This window comes from Labrus mixtus, chromosome 7, assembly GCF_963584025.1.
Source record: "Labrus mixtus chromosome 7, fLabMix1.1, whole genome shotgun sequence".
Classification (NCBI taxonomy): Eukaryota; Metazoa; Chordata; class Actinopteri; order Labriformes; family Labridae; genus Labrus; species Labrus mixtus.
Window position 1 is genome coordinate 4,447,249 of NC_083618.1, and position 25,245 is coordinate 4,472,493.

The window sequence follows — 25,245 nt, forward strand, 5'->3', positions numbered from 1 at the left end:
AATTATTATATATATAAACAATTGTTATATATAGTACTTTAAATAAGAAATCATTTTAAATAATTAAAAGAAAATAGTCTTTTTATACCCTCTCCCAAAGTCCTATGTTCTAATATTAAGCAAAAGTAAATCATTGTTGTTACCTGCCAAACAAAGGCTGTAATAATCCCTCCTTCTCCAACCACATGTACTTCAAATTACCTTTTTAGCCTGTACACAGTCGGCTCACATACACTAAACAAATCACTCGGCTTTGGAGATTTGCGGTTCATAGAAAGTTGAATTGATGTTTATTCTCAACCAAATTGCTCAGCATAACTGGAAGTGGCGTATCTGGGTCTGCCTGCTGGGTTTTCTCCAAAGCAGGGATTACATGAGCCGTGTACTATTTGTCCCGGACAGAAAGCAACGTCAAAGACTGTGTGTGAGCATGTGTGACTTGTCAGGCCAGACACATATTTAGCCTCCTCTGTATGCATGCATACAATCTCCCATGCCGTGCCATGACTGCCAGGTTTGGGTGTCCCTGATTCAATTCACTTTCTTCCTCATCTCCCTTCATGCCTATTTCATGTCCTCCAATTAAAAATGCACCACGTTGACTTGTAAAAGGAAGGTGGGAATGGAGGTTAGGGCTTTTCAAAGATCTCTTTCAATTATTCAAGGCTGAGTTTGATTCAGAAAATGGAGGAGGATTAATAAGTCATGCAGAAGTTTTTCGAGGGTTTGGGAACAAAATGTAATGCTGGATGCTCAACTGAAGATCGCACGAGCACCAACCAAGAGACGATGCTTGCTGTCCACTTGGCCTTGACAAAATTTGAATTTAGCATTCGACATTTTAATTTCAAGTTAGCTACTCAGTTCTGAAAATCTTTGTTACAGTTCCATTCAAGAAATGTATTTTGTTGGCATGCAGCATTATGACATGCAGCAGATGATCTGCTTTGTATTTCACACTTTGTAACTGTTTCTAGACACCCAAGGGGTCCATATTTTTCCATTTTCATTCCCAGAAACTGTGCAGATCACTGCCTCCGCTATCAGATATTACCATTCAAATCATATTGGCGTCACTTTGAGGGAAAGCACATCAAGGCTTTATCCTATCCTGCTGGTTGGAGAGTAGATAGACCAAAACATATCGCTGCGGAGGGAGATGGTGCAAGAGTGCGTAAAACGACAAGACAGAAAGAAAGAGAGAGACGAATAGAGACAGAGAGAGAGAGAGGTGGTGAAGGTTGGGGGGGAGGGAAGGAGAATTAGAGAGATGTCGAAACGGGGATGATGTAAGAGAATGCGTGAAAAGAGGCGAGGGAGATCCGTGGAAGAGAGTTCCGATGGGGGGGGGGGGGGGGGGGGGGTGTACACACAAAGACAGACAAAGAATAACAAGAGGCGGAGAGATATACAAGAAAGAGAGCTGAGACTGTAAAGAGAGGTGCCGACTAAAAAATGGAGGCACAGAGAGATCGTTCAATGACAGGAACAGAGCAAGCAAATTGAACGTAAAAGAAGAGGGAAGAGGCTGAAAAGCAGGAGAGGGAGTAGACACAGACAGACACAGAGAGAGAGCGAGAGAGAGAAGTAGAAAGAGAGTGAGGGAGTCCCAGAGACAGATGTCGCCCTGGCTGGCCCCGGCAGATTGATAGCTCCTGGCCCAGTTCCATGCCAGGCTTTGACCCCTCTGTCCTCTGCTGTAATTTATAGGCTCCGTTTTGCCAGATTTAAGCACTACTCTGTGGTCATCATGGCCCGAGAAGGGAGAATGACCTTCCTGAGATGGGGGCAGAATTAGACCCCTGCAGCTCTCAGCCAACCCGGGGGTAAACAAGCAATGCCGTCACATTAAAATGATCCCTGACAACATGTTAATGGGACTATTTTTACTTGCCGTCTTGGCCTAGATTTTAAGTCTTGCCATTTTCTGCATACATTTCAACATGGGTTATTTGGTACGTTTGTAAATAAACTACAAGATGTAGTTTATGCTGCTTATAAGTACAGTTACATTTATAGCTTAACCACTTGCTGCAACAAAGTCTTGATAAAAACATTCATCTTCTACTTCTCTCTCCAGTGCTATAACAAAAATGTAAAATTCAACAAAAAAATGAATTTTTAAGAAAGCAGATTTTTTTTCAAGAATCATTGTACTGTTTCATAGCAGTAAAGTTTAGAGATCTGATAAGCTGCTAATGAGGCTTTTTTCCCTTTTTTTCCCCCTCTGTAACTTTTGTGACAAGCTAGGAGGAGGCTTCAGTTTTTGGCACATTATTGAATTATGAAAGTCTGAGTACACTGTAGGTGTGTGTTTCCATCAGTGTCACTGACAGTAGCAGCAGATAGACGGCGGTCCGTCTATGACTGGTTCGACTCGAGGTCTCTGTTTTAACGAAGTCAATTCTTTCTGCTGTTGTCAGATGCTTGTTTGGGGTGGATTACTATTGGGCCTATCTTAATAGTTTAATAGGAGATTAAAGGCACAGCGTACGTTTCCACAGTTTATCTTGTAAACTAAATACAGCCTGTGTGTAACCAAAGTGTGTGCTCTAGAAGACTAACTTGGCTGACTAGCCGTGGGCTCAGCTGGAATCGTGCTTGGCCATTCAGAGCGTTACCTCAATGCACAAATCAGCCCAGGGAATGATCTGGACAGAAAGCCTTCAGCAAATTATTACAGATTTGCAATTTAATGGCTTCTGAGGTCTCTCCCAGCCCCGTACAGGTTCCCAACGAGACAGAGCTTATTAGTTTGGTCCTTTAATCACAGAACAGGAGATGGGAATCCTGGCCAAACCTATACATACCCGCTTCAATTGTTGTGGAATGATTTGGTGGGGTTTATAGATAGAGACAGAGAGGTCTGTGCATGCACACAGGCGTGTGCACAAGTGTGCAAGCGTCGGCTAGTTGATAAGCTATTGCTTTTCCCAGAGCAACAGCAGTGTGTGTTTGTATGTGTGTAAGAGGTGTGGGTGCAAGTGTGAGTGAGTGAAAAGAGGGAGAGAACAAGCAGTTCTCCATGGATCATTTATCAATACCACGAGGACGCACTGGGCAGCAGCAATTAATTTGGCATTGACTGTACCCAAGGCTACTAACTAAAGTCCACAAAAATTGCAAATTTGTTTCCAATGTCAAGTTCTAAAAATATTTCCATTAAAACTCCCTTTAAATGTGAGCAAAGTCTGCAGCATAAAAGCCTGCATGTTATCTTGTCAAATTAATTAGAGGGGCAAAGTTTCTATTGAAGCTCTACTTTTACAAAGTCAGGGTGAGTTTGTTTCCAGATGACTCTGCCTGCTGCGCTGCAGTAAACTGACTGGTTATAGACTGTGAGCTGTAAAACAGTCCCTCACTTTAGGCTGTAAATAAAGAAGCATTTGCTTGTAATTTATTGCACATTGTGTAAATGGATCAGCTGTAAAGTTGCAGACTTTGAACTTGTAGGCTATGGATTTACAGCACAGGACACTTTCCCACTGATACGCGCATAAACAACGTATTTTAGATCGTGACATTACTTCTGACACTATTTGCAACAAGCTTTCCGCAGGGCGTTTAAGCAAGTCTTTACCCATAGCTAAAGTTGCCCTGATTAATGTGCCATCGATGCAGAATGTAACAACTATCACTCCAATCTGCCTTTCAATGTCCCAATTTGTCCAAAAGGAAGCCAAGCTTTCTAAATGAGCTGGATAAAAGTGACTGCCAAAGGGAATGAATATATATAATTATCTGCGGCTGGAGTGCCAACAAAGGGACTTTGTGCACCAAAAGCTTCATTAGTCCGACAACAACAGAATGTCCTCGTAACTTGCCGGCAGAAGACACAGGTATCTGCAAAGCTATTATGAGCATGCAACGTTGCTGCCTCCCTTAGCCAAAGTGCTATCTGTTTGGGATTAGCAGCTATTTAATACGCTAATGTTAATATGCAAATGTGTTAATGTAATGTTTGAATTATGGGGTGATTTAAGAAACGGCTGGCTGGCTTCTGTTTTGTTGGTCTTACGCATTGACACGTTCCAAAGGATGGATAAGTGTGTTTACTCTGCATATGGAAATCCCTGAATGTCTTTCATCTGTCCTTCCTATAGTGACTACTGGTCCATGTTAGCTTTGCAAACATCTTAATTGTGTTAAATGGAGGAAAAAGGAGGGGGGGGGGGGGGGGGGGGGATTAAAAGCCATTAATGTGTGTTGTGTGTGAGGGTGTGCTATTCCCAGGACGGTGCTTTTGTTCACTTTGGCAAAGCAGACGAGAGAGTTTCACCTTGAAACTCAATGCACACCAGAAACATTGTCATTGTGTCTACCTAAAAACTGCTGCTGTCTCTCTCTCCCACACTGTTTTATTCACTGTCAGACCTGCTTTGCTCGTCTTTGCATTTCTTTTTGTGATCGCCTCTCTCCATCCTTCTTACTCTCTTTGTACGTCTCTCCCATTTTCTCTGTCTATCTCTCTCTTGCATTTTCCTTTGTAACACTGTTTCCCTCCACCGCTCCCTCCCTCCCTCACTCTCTCTCTGTCTGTCTGTCTAAGCGTCAGATAAGCTCACTGGGGGAGACTTTAGAGGACTCTCCATCTGTGTATAAATAGCTCTGGATGAATTATTGAGGGACCTGGGGTTGCTAATAATCCCGCAGGACCCATCTGACAATGACACAGAAGATGGAGGGAAAACAATTACGCAGGCTTTCTCCTTCAGAAGAGTGGGATTGGGGGTGGTGGTGGTGGTGGGGGACTCGGCGGCCTCTGGGAGCCTCCTCACGGGGCCCAACATCTTGGCTAATAAACCCAATTAAGTCTCCGGAATCAATCGGAGCCCCGGGGGCGTCCTCTCTCTTCCTTCCCCGGACGGCGTGCAACAACAGGAAGTGTAATGATTCATGTTTCCCCTCCTGCATTTGGATCGTCCTCTCATCTCCATCTTGCAGGTTGGCAAGGCGGACGGGACAGGACAGGATGTCCGCCGAGGCGGGATAATAGGACAGGGAGAGGAAAGGAGAAAAGGCGAGTGGAGTGCACAGAGGAATATTAATGGGAATGTTTATCCTTTAAGTGTTTTACCGAGGGGATGAGCCATGCGACCATTCCCATGACGGAATGAAAGCACTTTGTCTTCCTTGTGTTACCTGATCCGTCTGAAGGCGATCTTTGATTAATCAGCTTTGTCAGGTCCTCTTCTGCCTGTTGACACCATATGCTCTAATCCATTGGTTCCCAACTGGTGAACCCTCAGGACCCACTAACAACTCCTCAATGAGGAAACCAACATTTGGAAACTTTTCAAACAAACAGATTTTTTTAACTGAAAAAATTGTGCAGCTTGGTCCTCAGATGGTACCAAACATAAGAAATGGAACAAAACAAACATGTTTAAAAAGTGCCTCACAGATTTTTTTTTTACACTTGTTCGTGACCCACAACAAACAGCTCAGCGACCCACCAGTTGAGAAACCATTTTTCTAATCCATCCATCCATCAATAGATCTACTGCTGCCCAGCTAGCTTAAATTCCATTTTAATGGATGTCTTTGCCAGTATAAAAGCTGTGTAATACTGAAAGTAAAACTTTACTGTTTCTTTGCATTTTTTTAACTTACTTTCTGCAAAAGGTTCAAACATCATGTTTAAAGTAAGCACATGAATGTGGTAATAGTTAAAAATAAGTTATGGATAATTAAAAAAAAAAAATTGAGAAAGAGTCTGGAGTGCTCAGAAGTTCAAACAAAATGTGATGAAGATGTTCTTACAGGCCAACAGTAAAAAGTCTGGCTATTTCATCTTGACCTGTCCATGTTTCCAAGATTTACAAGACAAAATAACTAATCCAATAAATTTGCGTTTCACAACTTAGTTTCCCATCGTAGTGGGATTAATGCATTGCAGGTTGTTTGTCAAGTTTGCGACAAACAAGCTAGACAGGCTAAACATTGCTCCACTACTCAAACCCTCCATTCTTATGTGCTCCTCAGGTTTCATTTCTTCTCGACTGTCGTGGCAATGAACATGGGAATTGAACATTTATCAGAAGATGAGTCCTCCCATTACAGTAAAAATCCCAAGCCATACTTTTGGAGATATATTCTGTCATCCAAGCCCAGTATACCTGAGAATAACCTAAATCAATGTCTTAATGTGTCTTTGTTACAGGAGTCACAGGAGAGCTTAATTCAACAGCCGTAAATTGTTAAGAAATGGGATGAAACTTATCTTTTAACAATTTAACATTTTAATTTTAGTCAGCAGCTATACTTTTCCTAGGGTGTCGCCCTGGTACAGTACAGTGAAGACTTCTTGTTCATCTTAGGATTCATTCCACGTTTAATAATTCATATTGTAGAAAGCTAAATTTGGGTGTCCCAAACATTTCCTGACAAAATGGCTGAGGTAGGGCGAGAGTGAGGCGACTCGTCTGCTGGATGTGAGGCACAGCTCTGGGGAGCCATCAGGGGTGCTTTTAACAAGTGTGTGTATGTGTGTTCAAGTATTTGTTACCTTGGAAGGTTTTTTACTGTGAGGTATGAAAACTCAATAGTTTCATCTACGCCCCAGTTCATGTGTGTATACAAATATCTACTAATGTGTGTGTGTGTGTGTGTGTGTTTTCAGTCCCAGCCCATAAGGGACCGAGTGGACAAGTGAGGGGTGGAAGGGGGTTTGGTGTTGTGGGGGTGTGGGGGGGAACTACACTGTCCTAATGATGCATTTTCTACACCATTGATTCAGCGGCTTTGCTCTCCAGTAAATCCTTCACATGCAACACATTAAAGCCGGCCCTTTTTCCTCCTCCGCCAATCGATTAGCACAGCTTAGAGACGGCCTCTCTGGGAAGGAGGGGAAGAGATGGGACTTGTTATCTTCAGGGACTCTTTCACACACACGCGCGCACACACACACACACACCAATCGCACTAAAACACACACTCATAAATACCAGTTGAAGGTGGTGATTCTTTCTCACAGTTTTTCTAGTCTTTAAAACTTTTTTTTTTTCACATTGTTTATTTATGGTTTTAATGAAAAAGTAAATCACAGTGTGCGAGAACATCTTTGTTTACTTGCATTGGCTATTAATACCCATAATCTCTGGATTACTGCACGCCTGCTGCTATGAAAGTTGTCCACATCCATTTGCTGGTTGTCACTTGTTTAGATTGTTCTTGTTCTGTATGGGGCAGAAGTATAATATGCAAATAGTTTATACAAGTGGTACTGGTTTTTTTTTTTAAAGCTTATATTGTCATAAATCAGCTGATTTTTTATTTCCACACGAGTTGCCCTAAGAAATTCGTAAAACTTTGAAGCAACTTATTCAGGTAATTTTTCACTCTGTTCCTAAAAAGTTAGAGTCAAACCCTCAGAGCATTTCAATTAGGAAGAGGAAATGCCCAATAAAAAACTACCACTACCAGCCCCCCATCTGAACTCAGTATTCACAGAGGATACAGTATAATTACTTTCACTAGAAGAACATCATATCCTCATCTCAGGGAGTAATTGAGTTACAACTGGAGCCGCTATTTTTCTAAAATTACAATGTCCTGCACTTTTTAAGTTTAGGAAAAAAACGCAGCAGATGTACAGTAGTGTTAGTCCTGTCCCTTTGAGTTTCATCCGTCACCTCCTTATTAACTTTTGCTCTTTCTTTTCTTGCTCTCCGGTTCCCTCGGCGGCTGCTCGTTGCATGTTTCTATATTACAATTCTTTCTTTTTCCCCTGAAGAGAGGACTAAAGGGATCTGCATAAAGTCGCCCATAGGAGAGCTGGGACTGCCATTACACTTCTTTACATGAATACACCTCTTTTTTTTAATGACACTGCCCCCTAGATCTGTCTCACTCTGCTGAAATAAAACACACATACGTTGTACTTTATGTACTTTACGGCCAGAATTCATTAGTCCTGGAAACAGCTCCTAAAGCCATAAGTCCTGTTTAATACATCGCAAAAAAATGTCCTTTGAAAAATTGGTATATGTTTCTTCCCACTGTTTCAAGCAGGGCGGCTGATATGGTGAGCTTCAAAATGCTTTTTACTCAATTTAATCAGGCCAGTAAGCTGCCAGTTAAAGATTTTAAGACGATACGAGGAGAAAGTTGGAGTGATCCCAGAGACATTGACTTTGTCCCCTAAAATAGCCACTATCCTCTGTCACTTTTCTCCATTGTGAGTAACGATCTGAAAGGTCAGCAGAGGTGAAGGGGATATGAGCGATGGATACTTGTTTGATTGAATTACTTTTCCTTGCAGAACCAAAGATGGTTGGTTTTTGTCTTGATTTTTCATGATGATAAGATTGTCTTTTAGGTGATACTTTACTTAGTTAAGCGGGAATTTATAATTAATATCAACACAAAAAAAACCTATTAATGTGTAAAGGGCTGTGAAAACTCTTTATCTACACAATCAGTTAGATGGTTGGCTATGTTCAACATCTGGGGGAAATCCATTGGAGATTATGGCTGCAAAAGAATTAAATACATTTTTACCACAAGCTTCAAATCTTCTATTTAACAATGTGTTTTTTTTAACCGATACAAACTGTATTACAACAATCACATGGCTCATATTGAGTGTCCCAGTTACAGCAGCACAAGGGCAACTATATCACTCCTGATTCAGAAAGTCTCTTAATACCACACTTATTAGTATTCCTCTCCTGCACTCAGTGCTTCTCATTGTCACCATATGACTAAAAGACCAAGGCTTTATACGCTTTCTCTCTGAACACAATAAGTCAAGAATTTCCGTCTTTACTCTGACCCAATTCGAGAGTGAATTGAAGAGCGTTATCTAAGCCTGAGCACTCACAAAAATCCAGTCAGAACGTTCTTGTCTTAAGGTCAATCTTTTAAAAAGGAGAAAAAGAAACATTCTTCTGTTTATTGAGCAAAGGCTGTCCTTGGTCAGCCCTTTCAGGCGGAGATAAGTGCTAACAGAACTGAGGTAGGGGGGAGACGTGCAGATTTCTATTGACTGACTGAAATTGGACAGCCTCAAACAAAGTTTCATGCCAAAGTTTTTCGAGGCAGAGTTCCAGGACTGTGCAGCGTGGAGTTTGAGCTGCGCTGTGGATAAAGCCTTTTAATGCTATTGACTCTTTTTAGGCTCTTACCGAGATGTTCTGAAATATTTAAATGATCACTGGGAGTTTCTTCCTCGTCAGTGGCTGGAAATAAAAGGAAAAGAGTGAGAGGAGGGAACTTTTCATGTCAGCCTTTTACAACCCCGGAATTAATAGGCACTAGATAATTAGAGAACTCTGTGCAATAACATTGTCCCCGAGCTGTCTAGTCTTGGGTGGCGTCAGGCAATGCATGCTGGTAAAAAGTGATTCATCTGAGAAGTAATGCTGCAAAGCACTAGCTCAGGAATGCATTAGTAGTTTTACTTTTAGTACAGTCATAATTAGTTTCGAGGGAGAGTTTCAAGATTGGAGGAGTCCACTCAACCACAAAGGTCCCAGAGATTGAAGGTTTGGGAATTGCACCAACCTTAGAGGTTAACATTCTGTAATCACTCATAAAGTGCACACAATGAGACTAAATACATAGAAAATTGAGTGTCTTGAAGTAAATAATCTCTCGTTTAAAATGATTTAACACCTGCGTTCAATATTTTACTAAAAGCTTAACCCCATTTTCAAATATATTCAATTTAAGATTCACTTTAAAACTAAATGACGTCTCCGAAGATGCAGTCTGAAACTTTTTTTGGAAACTTCTTCCAAAGTAGACATCTTATAAAGTAACTGTTTCCCACAGTTAACAAGGTCAAAGCTCTATGTGGTTCAACACAGCTGACTTTTAAATGAGGCCTGGTGACAGTTGGTGGATTTCACCACTGAAACTTGTCTGTTCTTCCTCCACCAGAAAGTATTCAGTGTCTCTACCATTCCCTCGCTGCTCTCTTTCATCTGGTCTCTTTTTCTTTTTCTTTTTCTTCTTCATCTTCTTCCCCTTCTTCCTCTCTCTCTCTGTCTCTGTCTCTCTCTCTCTTTTCCTGTTTCTCTCCCTCTCTGTGGGTGTGTGTCCCTTTAGGGTGTCTGCAGCGGTTGAGATAAGAAGAGAGTGTAGGACACAGGGGGATGGTGTTCACAGAAGCTAGGTGATCTTATCTCCCCTCTCTCTCTCTCTCTCTCTCTCTCTCTCTCTTTCTCTCTCTCTCACCCAGCATCCCTCGCTGTTCTGCTCTTCCTCTCTGCTCATCTCCCTCCCCCCTCATTCTCCCTTTGCTCCCTTGCCCTTCTTTTTCTCTTTTCCCCCATCACTTTCCCTCACTCCCTCTCGTCTCGCACACACGCATTCTCTCAGATCCCCTCTGCGCTGCTGTTGATTTGAATTTGAAGTGATGGGAAACCAAATTGGCAGCATTGACAGCAGAAACAAACAGCTTATCTCTCTCTCCTGGGCCAATATGGGTCTTAGTCAGATACTAGAGCCTCTGCCAGCATCTGACTTGTGACAATGATGATAAATTGAACGTTTGTTGACTGTCACTCTTAGTATGTGTGTATAAGAGTGTGTGACCGTGGTAGCGTTTTTGCATGCATGCTTGTCTCTTTATACATGTGTGAATACACTCAGAGGTGTAATGTTACTAAATAGAAGTACTGTGTTAACCACATTTTCCTGTACACTTGTACTTCTGCTTACTGCTTTAGTTTTGTGTCGTTCTTTACTTCACATTTAAGAGGAACATGTTTCCCTTTTGCGTCACCTCATATGGTTTTTTCCTCAGCTATAGGTAGAGATATTTTATAGAAAATATTTTTGATTGACCTAACGGGCTCTTCTGCAGCCACCAAGGGGTAAATGGTTCATGGACCTGGACTTGTATAGTGCTCGTCTTCTGACTACTCGACTACTCTGTCACATTTACCCACTGATGGCAGAGGCTGCAGTGCAATATGACCAGTACACATGACACTTCTAACAACAACTTGAGTCAATTGTAGCAATTATACAAAAGGTACCAAACCAGACTCTTAGGGGGATATAACGAGTGATGTACAGGTGATATAACGCTACCAAACGCTGGGTCATCAGGTTGTTCCTGTCAATAAAAGCAACGCTAAAGAAATGTAGCAAGCAGGAAAATGAGAAAGAAAAAAAGCAGAAAAGTCAGAATAATGATTGACCAATCCGATACATATGTCATTTAAAATGTTATCAAACTTTACCAAACCTATTAGGAAAAAAAAAGAAAAAAACAAAATTCAAGAATCATAAAATGTCTCGTGGGAAAAACAAACGTTTACATATTTAGTGTAATATCCAGTTTTACATTTTGTTCAAAATAATGTTAAAATAATGAACATGACATGAAGCAAGCCTGTCACCCAGTAGTAAAATCTTTATTCTATTCATTTCAACATCAACGGTCACTCTTCTGGCTGATGGTCTTGTTTGCCGTTGTAGGCTACGTCCAGGCATCTGAATTAAATTGAGCCTAAGCCTTGATTTCTGCAAGTGGATATTGTATAGCACGAGAAGATGTGGAAAATAAAAAAACAATATAACAAAGTAAATGTGTTATTTTTAGAAAACCCTTTTTGCATTGAGTAGAAGGAAAAACTGGATTACAATGAATCTTCCATTACATACTGGCAGCAAAGAGTGCCTGTGCTTCAAACCTGCAAGTGAGTGTCAGGCGTGAGAATCATAGGCTCGCGTGTGTTTCCTGTGGGACGGCGCCGGCATGTAGCGTTAACACGACAGGCCCGGAGAGGACGAGGAGGTAGCCAAGCTGTCAGCGGCCAGCTCCCACTTCCCCTAATGAGAGAGAGGCCGGTTAATTAAAAACACCAACAGGCGGAGCTCCCTAGTGCCCCGCCATCAGGACGACCTGGGGTTAAAGACACAGAGCAGAGAGGATGGGAGGCTTGCTGCTTTTACATACAGTACATGGCGCTGCCCTCCTCAACAAATAGCCCCCAGTATGTAAAAAGAACAAAGCAAAGCACCCGTAGGATGAGCTATAAGAGGAAGGTTCTCTCCATTAACTGCACTGTGTTTGTGTTCTCCTCAGAGGGGGAGGGGTCTATGATAATTGTCTACCCAGACCTCGATGTTTCTTGAACAAAATGGGATTATTTTGTCTCTTTCTCTTGGAAAAAGAAAGACACAATTTGATTGCCACATTGAAGGGGTATTCAAAATTTGACAGCCATCAACACGCCACTTTGGCGCGATCAGTCTTGAAATGCGCTCTTAAAAAGGATGCAGCCCCTGAATGGGATACAGCTTTATATTCCTTCCTGAAAACCTTTTTTTTTTTCTAGCAGACTTTTACATAATTCAATTTAAATATCTATTTTAATCAGGTATTATGTTTCCATAATCTGAACCAGGGCAAACAAGAAAAACACCTGCATGTGCAGTATATAGTGTGGCCTCTAATAACAGTCAGCCTATCGAGTGTTTTATTAAACAATCAAACCCATGAATCATTAGCCTTGATCTGCAGATTGACAGCTTGTCAGCACTCTGACAGTGGAGTGTGCCTCGCTGTCAACCGGGGGTGGCGAGGGAGAAGCATACAACATTCCCCACGGCTTCTTCTTCTTCTTTCTTGCCTCCTGCATTTCCATCTTCCCTCCCACCCCCACATGTCAACCCAGGTGCTAACAAAACCGAGGATTGTGGGTAGTCTTGGAAACATATGGAGCAGAGAGAGTCGGAGAAATGAAGGGTGGAGGAGGAGGGGGGGCGGGGGGGGGGAAGAGATGGAAGTGAGAGAGAGAGAAAGAGAAGCTGTCAGGGAAATGTCTTTCCCTGTCATAGCAGCCAGAAGAGTGCGATGGACGAATGGATAACTGCTATTTCAAACTGCCATGGAGGAAGCCAGATTTGATGCATTTTACGGGTAGAATCACTCTCGCGCGCAAATTGTAGCATCTTCAAAGCCACATTTTTTTGTTTGTTTCAGGGCCTTTTTTTGTGTGTGTATGGATTGCGTACACAGGAATGTTCCGTTTGTTCATCTGCTGAAATACTGTGGACAAACACACGGGCACACACACACACACACACACACACACACACACACACACACACACACTCACACACACAAGTGAATTCCCACTGCTGCCATGTAGACAAAGTTTCAGCGTTATGGCTGCAGGCTTACTGTGTGTGTGTGTGTGTGTGTGTGTGTGTGTGTGTGTGTGTGTGTGTGTGTGTGTGTGTGTGTGTGTGTGTGTGTTGTTTTTGGCTATACGCTGGTGATCGGGGCAGCCTATGGCAGTGTTTCCTTCTCTGTCCTCTTGTTCACATAACATGCTTATCTCCCTCTCTCTCTCTTTCTTGCTGTATTTCAGGCTGTGCCTTCCTCACCTACTGTGCCAGAGAGTCGGCCCTGAAAGCCCAGAATGCATTGCACGAGCAGAAGACCCTGCCAGGGGTAAGTCAAACACGAGGACCACCATGGCGACCCAGAAGCAAAAAAAATCTTACATAAACCCATCTTTACTCGCACACACAAACATACACAGATGCCCCTCTTTTTTTTAAATATAATGCCATATATTTGAAATCAGAGGGGAGTGCCTGTCCTTGCCATGCTTGTCATGTACAGTTTATCATCACTGGGTTTACAACAGTCACGAGCAGAAAGCCCCTTCTTCCCTTAAATATCTGTCTCCCCCCCCACCCCCTTTTCCCCCTGCCTCCCTCTCTCTCTCCCCTTTGACAGTCACACACACAAACCCATAGGGAGAAACCACACACAGCATCACATCATAGGCGTACTATTTATAGTCCTTCCTCCGGTTTGTGTAAATGAGTGTGTGCCTCTGTGTGTGTGCATGTGTGTGGGCATGTGTATGAGAGATGGAAAGAGGGATGAAAAGAGGGCGAGCGGGTGGAGGTGGGCTATTTGTACACTGATGTGCACGTTCCTTATTATGCCCCGCGCTGGCAACAACAACATGAGTGTGCACAGTGAATGTACATCACGACGGGCGCATCTTCACGACAGCTGCTCACATGCTGTGGATGTTCCTACTCACATGTACAATGCAGCTGGAAGCAACGCGTGTCTCAGTTTAATGCTCAGCTCCCACTCATGCATGCTTGAAGGAGGTAGTTTTGACATTGTGATAGAAAAGAGGTGGATGTTTAATGTGTGTATGTGTGTAGAATTATATGCATTATAATCACATTTTTTAGTGTGTACAAGATATTGAGATTACATATTTTTGTGCACGTGTGTGTGTGTGTGTGTGTGTGTGTGTGTGTGTGTGTGCAATACATTTCAGGTACCTAAATGCACATGCATCCACCTTGTGTTTGTGTGCACACGCACGTTTGTGCATGTGTGTGCGTGTGTGTGCGTGTGAGGAAGTTTTGATGCGTCTCTGTCAGGCCCGGCTCCGTTTGCTCTGTTCGTTTTTAATGACGCCTCCAGGGAAGCTGACAGTCGCCGTGTTGAGCGCACAGCCTTTGATGTGAGTGATTATGACATCACAGACGTGCAGCCGAGAAGAGCGGAGGAGTGGGGATCCGTGCTCTCAGTTTTTTTTTTTTCTTCACTTCCCAGTGGCATATTATTCAGAAAGAAAAGAGGGAGGGAGAGGCAGAGAAACAGAGAGAGAGACAGAGAGAGAGAGAAAAGGAGGAGGAGAGATTAAATATTTGGCCAAAACCAGAATGCGATTTTGTGTTCACAGACAAATGTGCTGCCGATTGATGTTGTTGCCTTTGTTGCTACACGTACCAGGAGATATGGGCACAAAAACAACCTTTTTTTAAGGAGTCTGTCTTCACATCTTTAAGGGAAGGAGACTGTATTTAGCTCCAAACGCTACATAGTAAAGCATCAGCGGCAACTAAATTCAATCAGTCACTTGCGATCAACATTGTTTAAGAAGGAAATGCTAATTAGCGTTGCCTTTGCCAGCGGAGGACAGTCTCAGCTCTGCATTTGATCGATGGTGAGCGTTAAGTAAACAGAGGTAATGCTACAGGACAGACCTAGATGCTCAACAAAGCCTGAAGCAGAGCGACAGACCAGGAGCATGTCTGTTGTTGTTGCTGGTGGAGGTAGATCCAGCAAAACAGAATAAATGAGTTCATTAGAAAGCGAGTGAGCACTTGGCCCTGGGAAAGGCAGTGGGACGTTTTATGGCACACATCTACACCCTTCTTTCCTCAGTTCCTTCTGGGTTTTATTTTTCTTTTCACCTACCTTTTTCCCCTCGCTCCTTCCACCCTCTATCAATTCCCCCACTCACAGGCCAACACAACCAAAACCCTGCAAATGAAATTCCGTTTTTTTTTCCCCCTTAAAGCCTCTTTCCCCTTTACTTGGTGTCCTGACGCGCTTTTTATCGTCAAAGTTGCTCCCAAACCTTTGCATTTAAAAAGTTTGCTGCCATCTTTTTTCCTTGGCTGCCAGGTGAGCTGAGAGAACAGGGGATTTAGCTTCCTAGTGGAAATGCCCTGTAAGCATGGCTGTAGGCTGTTAGTGTAGCTCAGACAAAATACTGAGGGCTGCCTTCTGTGTGTGTGTGTGTGTGTATGTGTTTGTGTAAGCATGTGTGTGTCTGTGTGTGTGTGTCTATGTGTGTGTGTGTGTCTGTGTGTGTGTGTGTGTGTGTGTGTCTATGTGTGTGTGTGTGTGTGTGTGTGTGTGTGTGTGTGTGTGTGTGTGTGTGTGTGTGTGTGTGTAGTGTCAGGAGAGACTCTGGATAAACAAGTGAGAGGCAAAAATACTGATGTAAAAGTGACACTGACATTGAACTACTCATGATAGATGACAAATTGTTTCCACGTCCCACATTCCATCACAGCCCTACAAACTGCAGGTACACAGGATTATGCTGATGGAGAAAAAGTTTCTGCTGGCATAATTAAATCAACTCTGACACGGTGAACAGTGTGACTGCATTATTTCAGGACTTTCAAAATATTCAAAAGCTACAAGTTTAGGGGCCCAGTTGGTGCAGGGCCATGAGACAATGAAGCGACTATTGAACAAATCTTTTAATGGAACAATAAATAGGTCAGGGTCAAAGTACCCCATTGTGTTTTCTTTTCCGGTAACTACGTAAGTACTTTCATTTTGAGTTTAGATAACATAGATATGTGTAATAATGCCTACATATTGGATCATGTTGTTTATTTTCATAATCCAGGTACATTGGATATACACTGGAATAAGTAAAGAATTAAATATAAGGTCTAAAACCAAAGGTTCATTTCCCTCGTTTAAATACGATATGGTATCTTGTAATATACATGTTCTCCACTGATACGAATGCAATTTATCAGACAAACACATTTTCTGTCCTTGACAATGCCTTATAAGATTATAAGGTTAGATTTGCTGCAAGGACTACACTGTTATTATTTCTTGTTGTGACGTTAAATAAATCAGATCTTTGATACTGCTCTAAAACAGTTAATGGGCTCTGCTTGCTATGAGAACTACTGTGCTGTTTTAGAGCAGCAAAGAACACTTTTTTTAATTCAGGGTTTTTTGTTTAGGAATCTAGATTTGTGGCGTATGTGTCGATACCAGATCTTTCATTTTAGTTTAGTATTAGAGGCATTTTCAATACTTGTAATGGAACAACACTAATATCAGTAGAGAGGGGTGTCAGTAATGATCCATTATCACATGTATTGTTTTTAAAGAACTTAGTCAGCTTTTTTTACATCTTTTAAATCTAAAGGTAAAGTTTTAACTAATAGCAGAACTTTCAGTATGGTTACCTCAGTCACCAAAAAGGCGACAAGACTATATCCAATATCAAACCTGTCGATTTCTCTAAATATCTATTTAATTTAAACAGCTTATTAATCCCTTTTGGGAAATGGCTTTGCAGCAGCTTGTACAGAGAAAACATAAAAAAGACACAGTGACGTACAGACAACAGATTATACAAAAGAGCTCAAATATAGATTATGTTATGTATCAATGTTAGGCAGACTGATTAGTAATAAACCAGACTGGATGCAAATGCAATAAAAATACCTTATATATGAATATATATATATATATATATATATATATATATATATGTGTGTGTATATATATATATATATATATACATGAAGGCACCAATAAAAAACAGTTAAAAATGCCCTTAAAAAAGAGTTTATCCCAAACTTGAGGTACACATCTATTGAACAGATAAAAGGAAAGTGAGTTTTTCATGGGGGGGGTTGCGAGATGGTGACCTGAGACAGGCCTAAAATGGGGCGCGTCCCAAACGCCAGACCCTGGCTGCCATATTTGTGATCCTGCGCTCCAGTTTCAGACTCTACTACATGCAGCGAAAGGCATTAAAAAGCCTCTATTGATTCTGGCAAAAGTCCTCACATGTGGGAAGACGTGTTTCTGTGCGTGTGCATGTGTTTTTTTTTGCACGGATGTGTGGGTCACAGGGTGGAGCTAAAAAACTAGAGAGATTGCATGTTGTGTACAAACCCACATAGTGCAAATACCCACCAGCAAATCCTCCCTCACACGTATATATACTCACACACGCTAAAGAAATAAGAGTTTTTAAAAAATAAATCTGGCATCCACCCAAACACACATATGCAGTATACTGTAGGGCTCAGCACTACCTTATGCCTCCACATGGTGCACAAAAGAAGCACGCACTTCTGAGTAGTTGTTCCAAGATAGAAACCAACACATTTCAAAATACACACAGGCATGCAGGTACAAAACATACTCCAAACTCCAAACCGGTGTCTTGTAACGGAAACACACTTCCATTCAACAACATAACACTGTGATGCTCACAAAAAGAGAGGGAGAAAGTTAGAGAGAGGGAGTGAGGGAGAGAGAGAGAGAGAGAGAGAGAGTGAGAGAGAAATACGATGTCGATTGACTTGCACTGTAATAGTGAGCCAGATGAGAAAATATAGAACACTGTGAATCAATGCGTCATTTCAGAGAGCTTTCACACACAAACACACACACACACACACACACACACACACACACACACACACACAAATACATAATGGAGCACATACACACACAGTTTTTAGCCCAGGGGCAAACAAACAACAGAAAAGACGGGAAAGCAAATGAATAGCAGACGTGAGGAGAGAGGAAGGGGCTGATGATGGAAGGTTGGAGAGAGAGACAGAGAGAGAGAGAGAGTGGGTGGATGGAGGGAGTGGGAGGAGAGGCATAGTCGAGGTGCCTCCATAGTGACTGATTCCCTGTACTTGGCTCAGTTGAGATAATGCCAGGGCAAGAAATCCATGGCATTGATTGGCTCCTGCGACCCAGTTTCGTGGCAGCTTCTTCTCAATAAGTTGCCCCTCATTGGTCGATAACTGCCAGGCTCCCCAGGTGCAGTGGGTGAAGGGGTGTTTGGCTGGAGGGGGAGGGGGGTGCTCAATTATGATTTGTGACTCCAAAAGGTGCCCAAGTACAGAAGTGCACTCTCTGTTTTGCACATTCAGATGAGTGGTGCAGTGTACGGAGGCATCGCTACATATCGACATGAATAATGCTGCAGGCCACAACAACCCCCCCCCCCCCCTCCCTGAGCCTTTACCTCATCAACTATCCTAATCACCCTCATCCAAAAGACGTCCGATTCCAAAACGTTTGCCACATATTTCACTCCAATGACTGAATCCACAGTCACAGACAGAAAGCTGGAGTGATATACAAGAAAGTTTAATGGTAGCCAGAAAAGATACCCGCACCAGATACCTACATCGATAGAGATGTATGCGACACAAAAACAGATTTTTGTAAACTCACAGACCTAATGAGCAACTTTCTTTTCAGTTTAACAATAAAAAGAAAGAACAGCAGGCCCTGGCAGTAGTGACTATAAAAATAAAAACTGTATCCAGTGTCCAAAACCAGAGAGAGAAGCTTCCAAGTGAGGCAGAGAGCAGCCTGAGTCTGGCAGGTCATAAGCCTGCAATAAAAACTCTAACGAGTCTCCCAAACACACCGTACCAAGGCAGAGAGACATCCTCAAAGTAGTGTGATGAATTCAGAGTTAAACACCGAATCTGCTCTTCATCATAGTCTATTATTCTATTATCTATAACTATTCAGTCTAAAATTAAATCCAGGACTATGAATGCCCTCCTGAAGAGATGGTTCCAATTGGGGATGTATCTTGTGGCTAATGTTAACAGTGCTAGATCGGCCAGCCTTCAGTCCTCCCTGCAGGTTAACGTCCATGTTCCTGCGCTAATTGTGGTTACACATTGCTCTGGTTGATATGTCATTTTAATCTGATACAGTACAGTTTTATCTCCATTTTCTAGATCGAACTACTGCCAGACATGCTGCTCCTATGAGATGCTATCCGTTCACTGTGCTTTTTTACAATCAGGCAGTAGTGCCAGAGGAGATGGCCCATTAGTCTGGGATGCAGCCAGTCTCTGGCTACAGCCCCAGCTAGTGACAGGTGGATGCGTTACAGCTTTGGCATTATATCTGAACGCCCTTTGAGGGCCAATATTAAAAATATAAGTTATGCGTAACCAGTAACTCTGGTGCAAACTAGTAAGAGTGACAACGATTAATCGTTTAGTCGAGTAAATGCACACATCCCTTGTCTCAGTGTGTGAAAGATAGAATTCGAAAGATCTTTTGATCTTACACCTCTTTTTGATAGCCAACCCTTCTACCTTGCCTTTAAGTTTTACTGTTCTGAATAGCTATGCACGCTGTACTTTCCAACGTGGAAGGACAACACATCATGTGAACTAGTTTGTTCCAAGGAGACAGATCACGCCTTGACAAGAAACTAGGTAGTAACAGCACCAAAGAAAAGACACAGGGGTATTTTAAAAGGTCCATAAATAAAACAGAAATATGCAAAAGAAATATTCAGCCATCACATATGGAAGAAGTGTGCACTTGTCTTCATATTTTGGCAACATGGTGTCATTTTGGTTAAAATCATTTGTGGAGTGAAGCATAAATGGTGCCATTATTGTAACAAAGATCATTACAAGCCTCCACACCATCTTTTGTCATATAAAGTCTGAATGCTCCCATTATCACTGGGCTCCAGGCCTGATGTTACAACCTCCCATTGCCAAGCAGAGTTTGAGCAGATTGTACAAATGAGAAAAAATCATCTGTCTGGAGGCAGCAATTCACTTTAGTCCAATAATCCAACTCATTTCACAAGTGGTGCATGCAACCCGCTGGCCCAGTAGATGGATGATCCATATGTGGAATGACACACCTTTATACCATGAGCCATATTGCAGTGCATGCTATGTCAGAGCAGTGACCCAGTTTGTAGTTTTACTGTAATCTCATTAAGAGAGAGAGTTTGGAGATTGGGCTTGGCTCAGTGTGACTTTGCAAAAATAATAATTTTGCAAAATTGCCCCATTACCAGTCTCCATTGGGACATGATTCGAGTCAAGTCTTGATGTCTTAATGATTATAATACTTTTAAAAACCACATATTATCCCTTTTTAAGTACATTCACTAGAAAAGGTTTCAGAAAAGAGTGAGTCCTCAGACAGTAGTTTGCAAAAAGGTTTTTTGTTCTCGAAAAAAATGGATTGAACTGTCTGAGCGATTCAAAGCACCTCTGGTAAGTGCCATTATTGGGTGATCCAAGTGTTGTTGTATCAGCTCTAAAAGCATGCCCCTTCTACAGAAATTTCAGAGGTGCTATAGCTCTTTTCAGCATCTCGATCTATCGCTGGCTCAAGCGACTGTCACACTCTGAAATCAACTTGTCCTTTTCTTGAGTTTCTATTGATCCACAAAAGCAAAGCCTTACAGCGCGCCAATGAGTCTTCATCCCCTGGAAGGCTGCTCCACTGAGCATTTACAAGTGTTAATGTCACTTCTGGCACTTCAGAACTTTTCCTTGTACTCACCAGAATGGAAAGTGTCACAGAAAACTTTTTTTTTTCTCAGACAGATGTTTTACTTTGAGGTAGAAAGAAAGTTTGACACAAACCTATCTAATGCCAACTTGCTTGTTCTCATAATGGGAAATCATTCATATACCTCTCCCCTAATTATATTTTTTATAGACCTTAAAAGCTGCTTACTTATTCATATAAACCTGGCAGAATTTAAGGTTGTCATGTTGGAGAGGACAGAAACATGGGCTACTGGTGCTGGGGCTGTTCCTATTCCTAAAAAGACGTGGGGAAAAACACTTCACTTCATACACCTAAGTACCTCCAAAAGCTATGGTATGCGATAGTAACTCTGCCATCCTCTTGCTGCTTCTGTTGTATTGAGTCTGCTTGACTCCAGTTGCTTTGAAATGTCCTGCCAGTTCAGGGATTTTTTTCTTGACTAGTGTCCTACTGCTATATCTCTATAGCCGTTTTCACATATGCACTCTGGATAATATCTAGATAATTGCAGGAGGACCGCTCCGGAGATTTTCCCGACCTAGTCGTTCACATATGCTCCTCACAGCGGGGGACTTTTCCTGAGGTAAAACGTGATGTACAAAAACAATGCGGAAGTAGCGGCCGTAGCAACAGAGTCCGCTACACGATGCTATAATGAGAATATTTGAATTTATATATATATTATATATATGCTATGTTTAATCCAATGGAATGACAACATCCACAAAAGAGAGGAGAACAACATACTGACGAACAGAAAACATAATGCAGCCGTTTAATTACGTGCACAGAGATCGTAGTGGTCGCGTGCAGACACTTTAGCCGGTCACTGTATATAACCGTCACTCGGGTCCCATTGGCTCAGATTGAAAATCTCCGGAGTATATTCGGCCGCGTTCAGACATCAGCTCACTCGGATATTCTGCGGATAAAATACTAGGGGTCTGGCCGGATAAACTCCGGGTAAAGTCTGCGCGAAAAATGCGGCTGTTTGCGTTCACACATAGCCTAAATAACCTCCAGGTAGCCAAATCTCCAGAGTTTTTCAGGAGATTTCCGTATGTGTGAAAAGGGTTTATGTCTATATTTCAGTCATAAGCGTCGGCACAGGTGCTGTACAGTATGTCTTTCCCCAACAGTAAGTGCAGTGTTGTGTGATATTTTTTATTATTGCCTACTATTGCCTTGCTAAATTTACCATGCACATTAAATGTTGAGGAACAGAGAACAGATAACTGAGGCGATAAAATACTATAAATCAGTCACACCAACGATATAATGTATCTATTAGAGTGGTGTTTTATTGATTATTGGAAGAAATGATGGTCCATACTGTATCCCTGCTCTTAACTACACTGCTGTGTCTCCTTCCTTATCAGCGCCATAATGTTTATAGGCTCTGAAACACCTGAGAACATTTTCATTCATTGTTACTCCCTTCAAATAAATCAGATGCAATTTTGACCATTAAGCCATACTCCAAATATTTTGTATTCTCATTGCTTCGTTTTAGTCTTGAAATACTTTCTATTAGTTTAAAGTTCACTGACATCCGCTGACTATAAGCCCTTTAGTTTTATTGGAAGTATATTTAAGATAGGTTACTTTATTAAAGCAATGAATATTATATATAGTATCACTTGATTTCTGAAATGGCTTTAAACAATTTCAGAATAAAGCTATTCAATGGTTTCAATATTGATGTTAAAATTGCTTTTTGGATATAATTTGCTTCCTTTGGTAGCAATATTTTTAAGTACTTCTTTGGTGCAAAGCGAGATAACAAATAAATTATTTCACAATGACTGCAGAGGGAGAAAAATCGCAGGCCCAGTTTGAACAAGGGCTTTTGTAAAGAGAACAACTAAAGAAAACTTATTGTGTCAGTTCAAAGCAAAGGGCAATTATCATGCAACGCCTGCATTGCTGTTTTCTCTGTCTTCTTTCATCATAACCCCGATGTCAGAGTCTACTCAAAGAATGTACAAGTGATTACACAAGAGCTAACAGTGGAGGAAAGTAGAGTCATATAGGGAGTCATCATGACAGTGAGTGGAGGCATGTCCGTGATAGAAACAGGAGCTATTGATTTGTTGTTAGCACTGAATATGAACGTTTTTAAAACTAGGACTCAGTGGTGAGCAGTGCTGCAATATTAATGTTGTTTTTCTACTTTTTGAAAGTTCTTGTTAAGCTGAAACCAACCCCACAGTGTTCTCAAAGGGATTAAACTCTTCTGTAAATACCATTCTCATCCTCAATAATAATGTGCAAAGAAAAGCCAGAACTCATTTTATTCTGTGACCTTCACCACCTCACTCTCACTGGAGCTGTTGGAATATATAACACTGTATTTTCAATTCCTTCATTTGGCCGTATCATCCAATATGTTGGACAGAGTGGGAAGTGGTGCTTTCAAATCTTGTTCCACACGCCGCTGTAGCAGCTGGCCAGCTGGTGGCCGGCAGATGTGATAATGACACAACACACCATGCTGAGGCCGGATAGCGGGCCGCGACTCAGGCAGCTTTTAATAATTGATGGCAGCCAAGGCCTCGGATTGGCCAGTAATTGCATTACAGGTCACTTCTCAATAGCAATTTGTGAAAGTTGTGGTGATGTGTGCCGGGTGGCGATCAATAGCCACTGTCCAGAGATGTAGTCTTTCCCTTCCTCTCTCTCTTGTTTCTAATGCCTCTCTCGTTCTGTTCTTTTATGAAGGCGAGAAGTGTGTTGGGGAAAAAAAGTATATTTCAATGTACAAAGCTTAAACATCACAATTGAGATTCTTTCTCTTGTCTAATAAAAGTAATGGCATTAATATAAGATCTCAGTCATGGTGCATTGGAAATACCCATAAACCCCTTCAACACCTCTTAGTGAATATATTGCAGCGCATGGCGCCTTTTCTAATCACACGACCATCACATTAGATTATCATTATATAAAACACTGAGTCAATCTATATGGATACTGGTGTATGTCTTTTGTTCTGTCACAAATAATCACTTTTATTTTATTGTTATGTTGCCATAAAACAGCAACTAGTGTCTCCAGTATCAGCTGACCCATAAACTGGGTTACAACCAGCTGTTACAACTTACAGCACTGATTTAGTTTTGCACTATTGCCTCTTCTACCCTCAATGCAAGCTGACCTCAAACAGCTATCTGTGATATGGCAAGTAGCAGCGAATGCAGCCTCTCACTGCTCTCCTAACGCTTAAAGGGTAAGCAATTAATTCAGAAATTTCACCAAGGAGGTTAACACAACACCAGACCACAATGAACAACTAAAGAAAATGTCCAAGGGAACTTTTCAGTTCTGTAAAAATTCATCATGAGAATGCTGGTTATGCTAGTTTGCACCTGGACACCTGTAACATATCAGCTGGGGTGGTGTAGCTCTTTAACTCACAAGCTCACTTATAACAACAGTTTGACGAAACAGCTTTCAAGTAGGATTGTCAGCGTTAATGCGTTAATCGTGATGCAATTAATGTAAAAAATTAATGCAATCATTTTTTCAGTGGCATTGATCCTGTCCCTTTAGGCTCACCGCTGCTAAGGCTGCACACTGACAGCAGCGTCTCCCTGTAGGCAAAGTGATGGAAACACCCCTGCAGCTTTGAACAGTTCATGTCTTTTTTTTTTGTAAATCTCCTGGACGGTGAGTCAAAAGTAATATCCACCATATGACTTCAAACATTTCACTTTTTCACCGTGCTCTTTGACTGTATCTATTTGCCTTTCGATCCATAACAAGTTCCTTTTTTCTGTGATTAATTTAAAGTTTCAACCCCTCGGTCTAGCTCAAGTTCCTTATTATCTTTCAAAATAAAAGCTGTTTTGTATCCAGACAGGAAGTAAAGTACCCTTAGCTCAAGAAAGCACAACAATACAAAATGAAAGCAGCAAATGCAAAATAATGGAATTTCAAACATGTGAATAATAATTACATTTATTACGATTTAACTGTTGAATTTCAGCGATTAATCTCATTTTTTTTAAGTATTGTTTGTCTGCCCTACTATCAAATTCACCAAAAGTCTTTCATTTTTGTTAGATCCAATAGCATTCATTCAATGGACTGAAAGTAAGGATGTACTTTTGGTTTTTTTAACTCTGTCTCTTATCATTCCCCTGAAGATTTTGGAAGCCTAATGCTAAGTCACTGGACTGTCCCTTTAAAATAACATCATGCAGTGCATTTGGCTTTAGAAGAAGTGAATAAAAGACAGCCTTGGGTTCAAGAGGTTAAAATAGCACAAGAGATCAAATTTAGCCTCGTCACATTGAACCGAGTGCTTTACTTTCCACAGCAGCACACACTCGGAGCCCTGTGCCCCCTCTGGCTCCCTGGCCAAACTCATTCTCATGGAAGTTATTTACTGT

At 41.6% G+C, this 25,245-nt stretch overlaps 1 protein-coding gene and 1 long non-coding RNA gene across 17 annotated transcripts in view; both read left to right on the plus strand.

Annotated features, from left to right (window-relative positions):
* Positions 1-25,245, plus strand: part of celf4 (CUGBP, Elav-like family member 4) — a 78,775-nt gene that overhangs the window by 7,292 nt on the left and 46,238 nt on the right. For all 16 annotated transcript variants that reach the window (XM_061042201.1, XM_061042204.1, XM_061042208.1 and 13 more), the window contains exon 2: positions 13,335-13,417. In XM_061042201.1, coding sequence (XP_060898184.1) covers positions 13,335-13,417 — 83 coding nt within the window. The remainder of the gene's footprint in view (positions 1-13,334; positions 13,418-25,245) is intronic.
* On the plus strand, positions 13,430-16,955 carry LOC132977556 (uncharacterized). The gene is made up of 2 exons (XR_009673832.1): positions 13,430-15,570; positions 15,687-16,955. It is a non-coding gene; the product is annotated as an uncharacterized LOC132977556 (long non-coding RNA).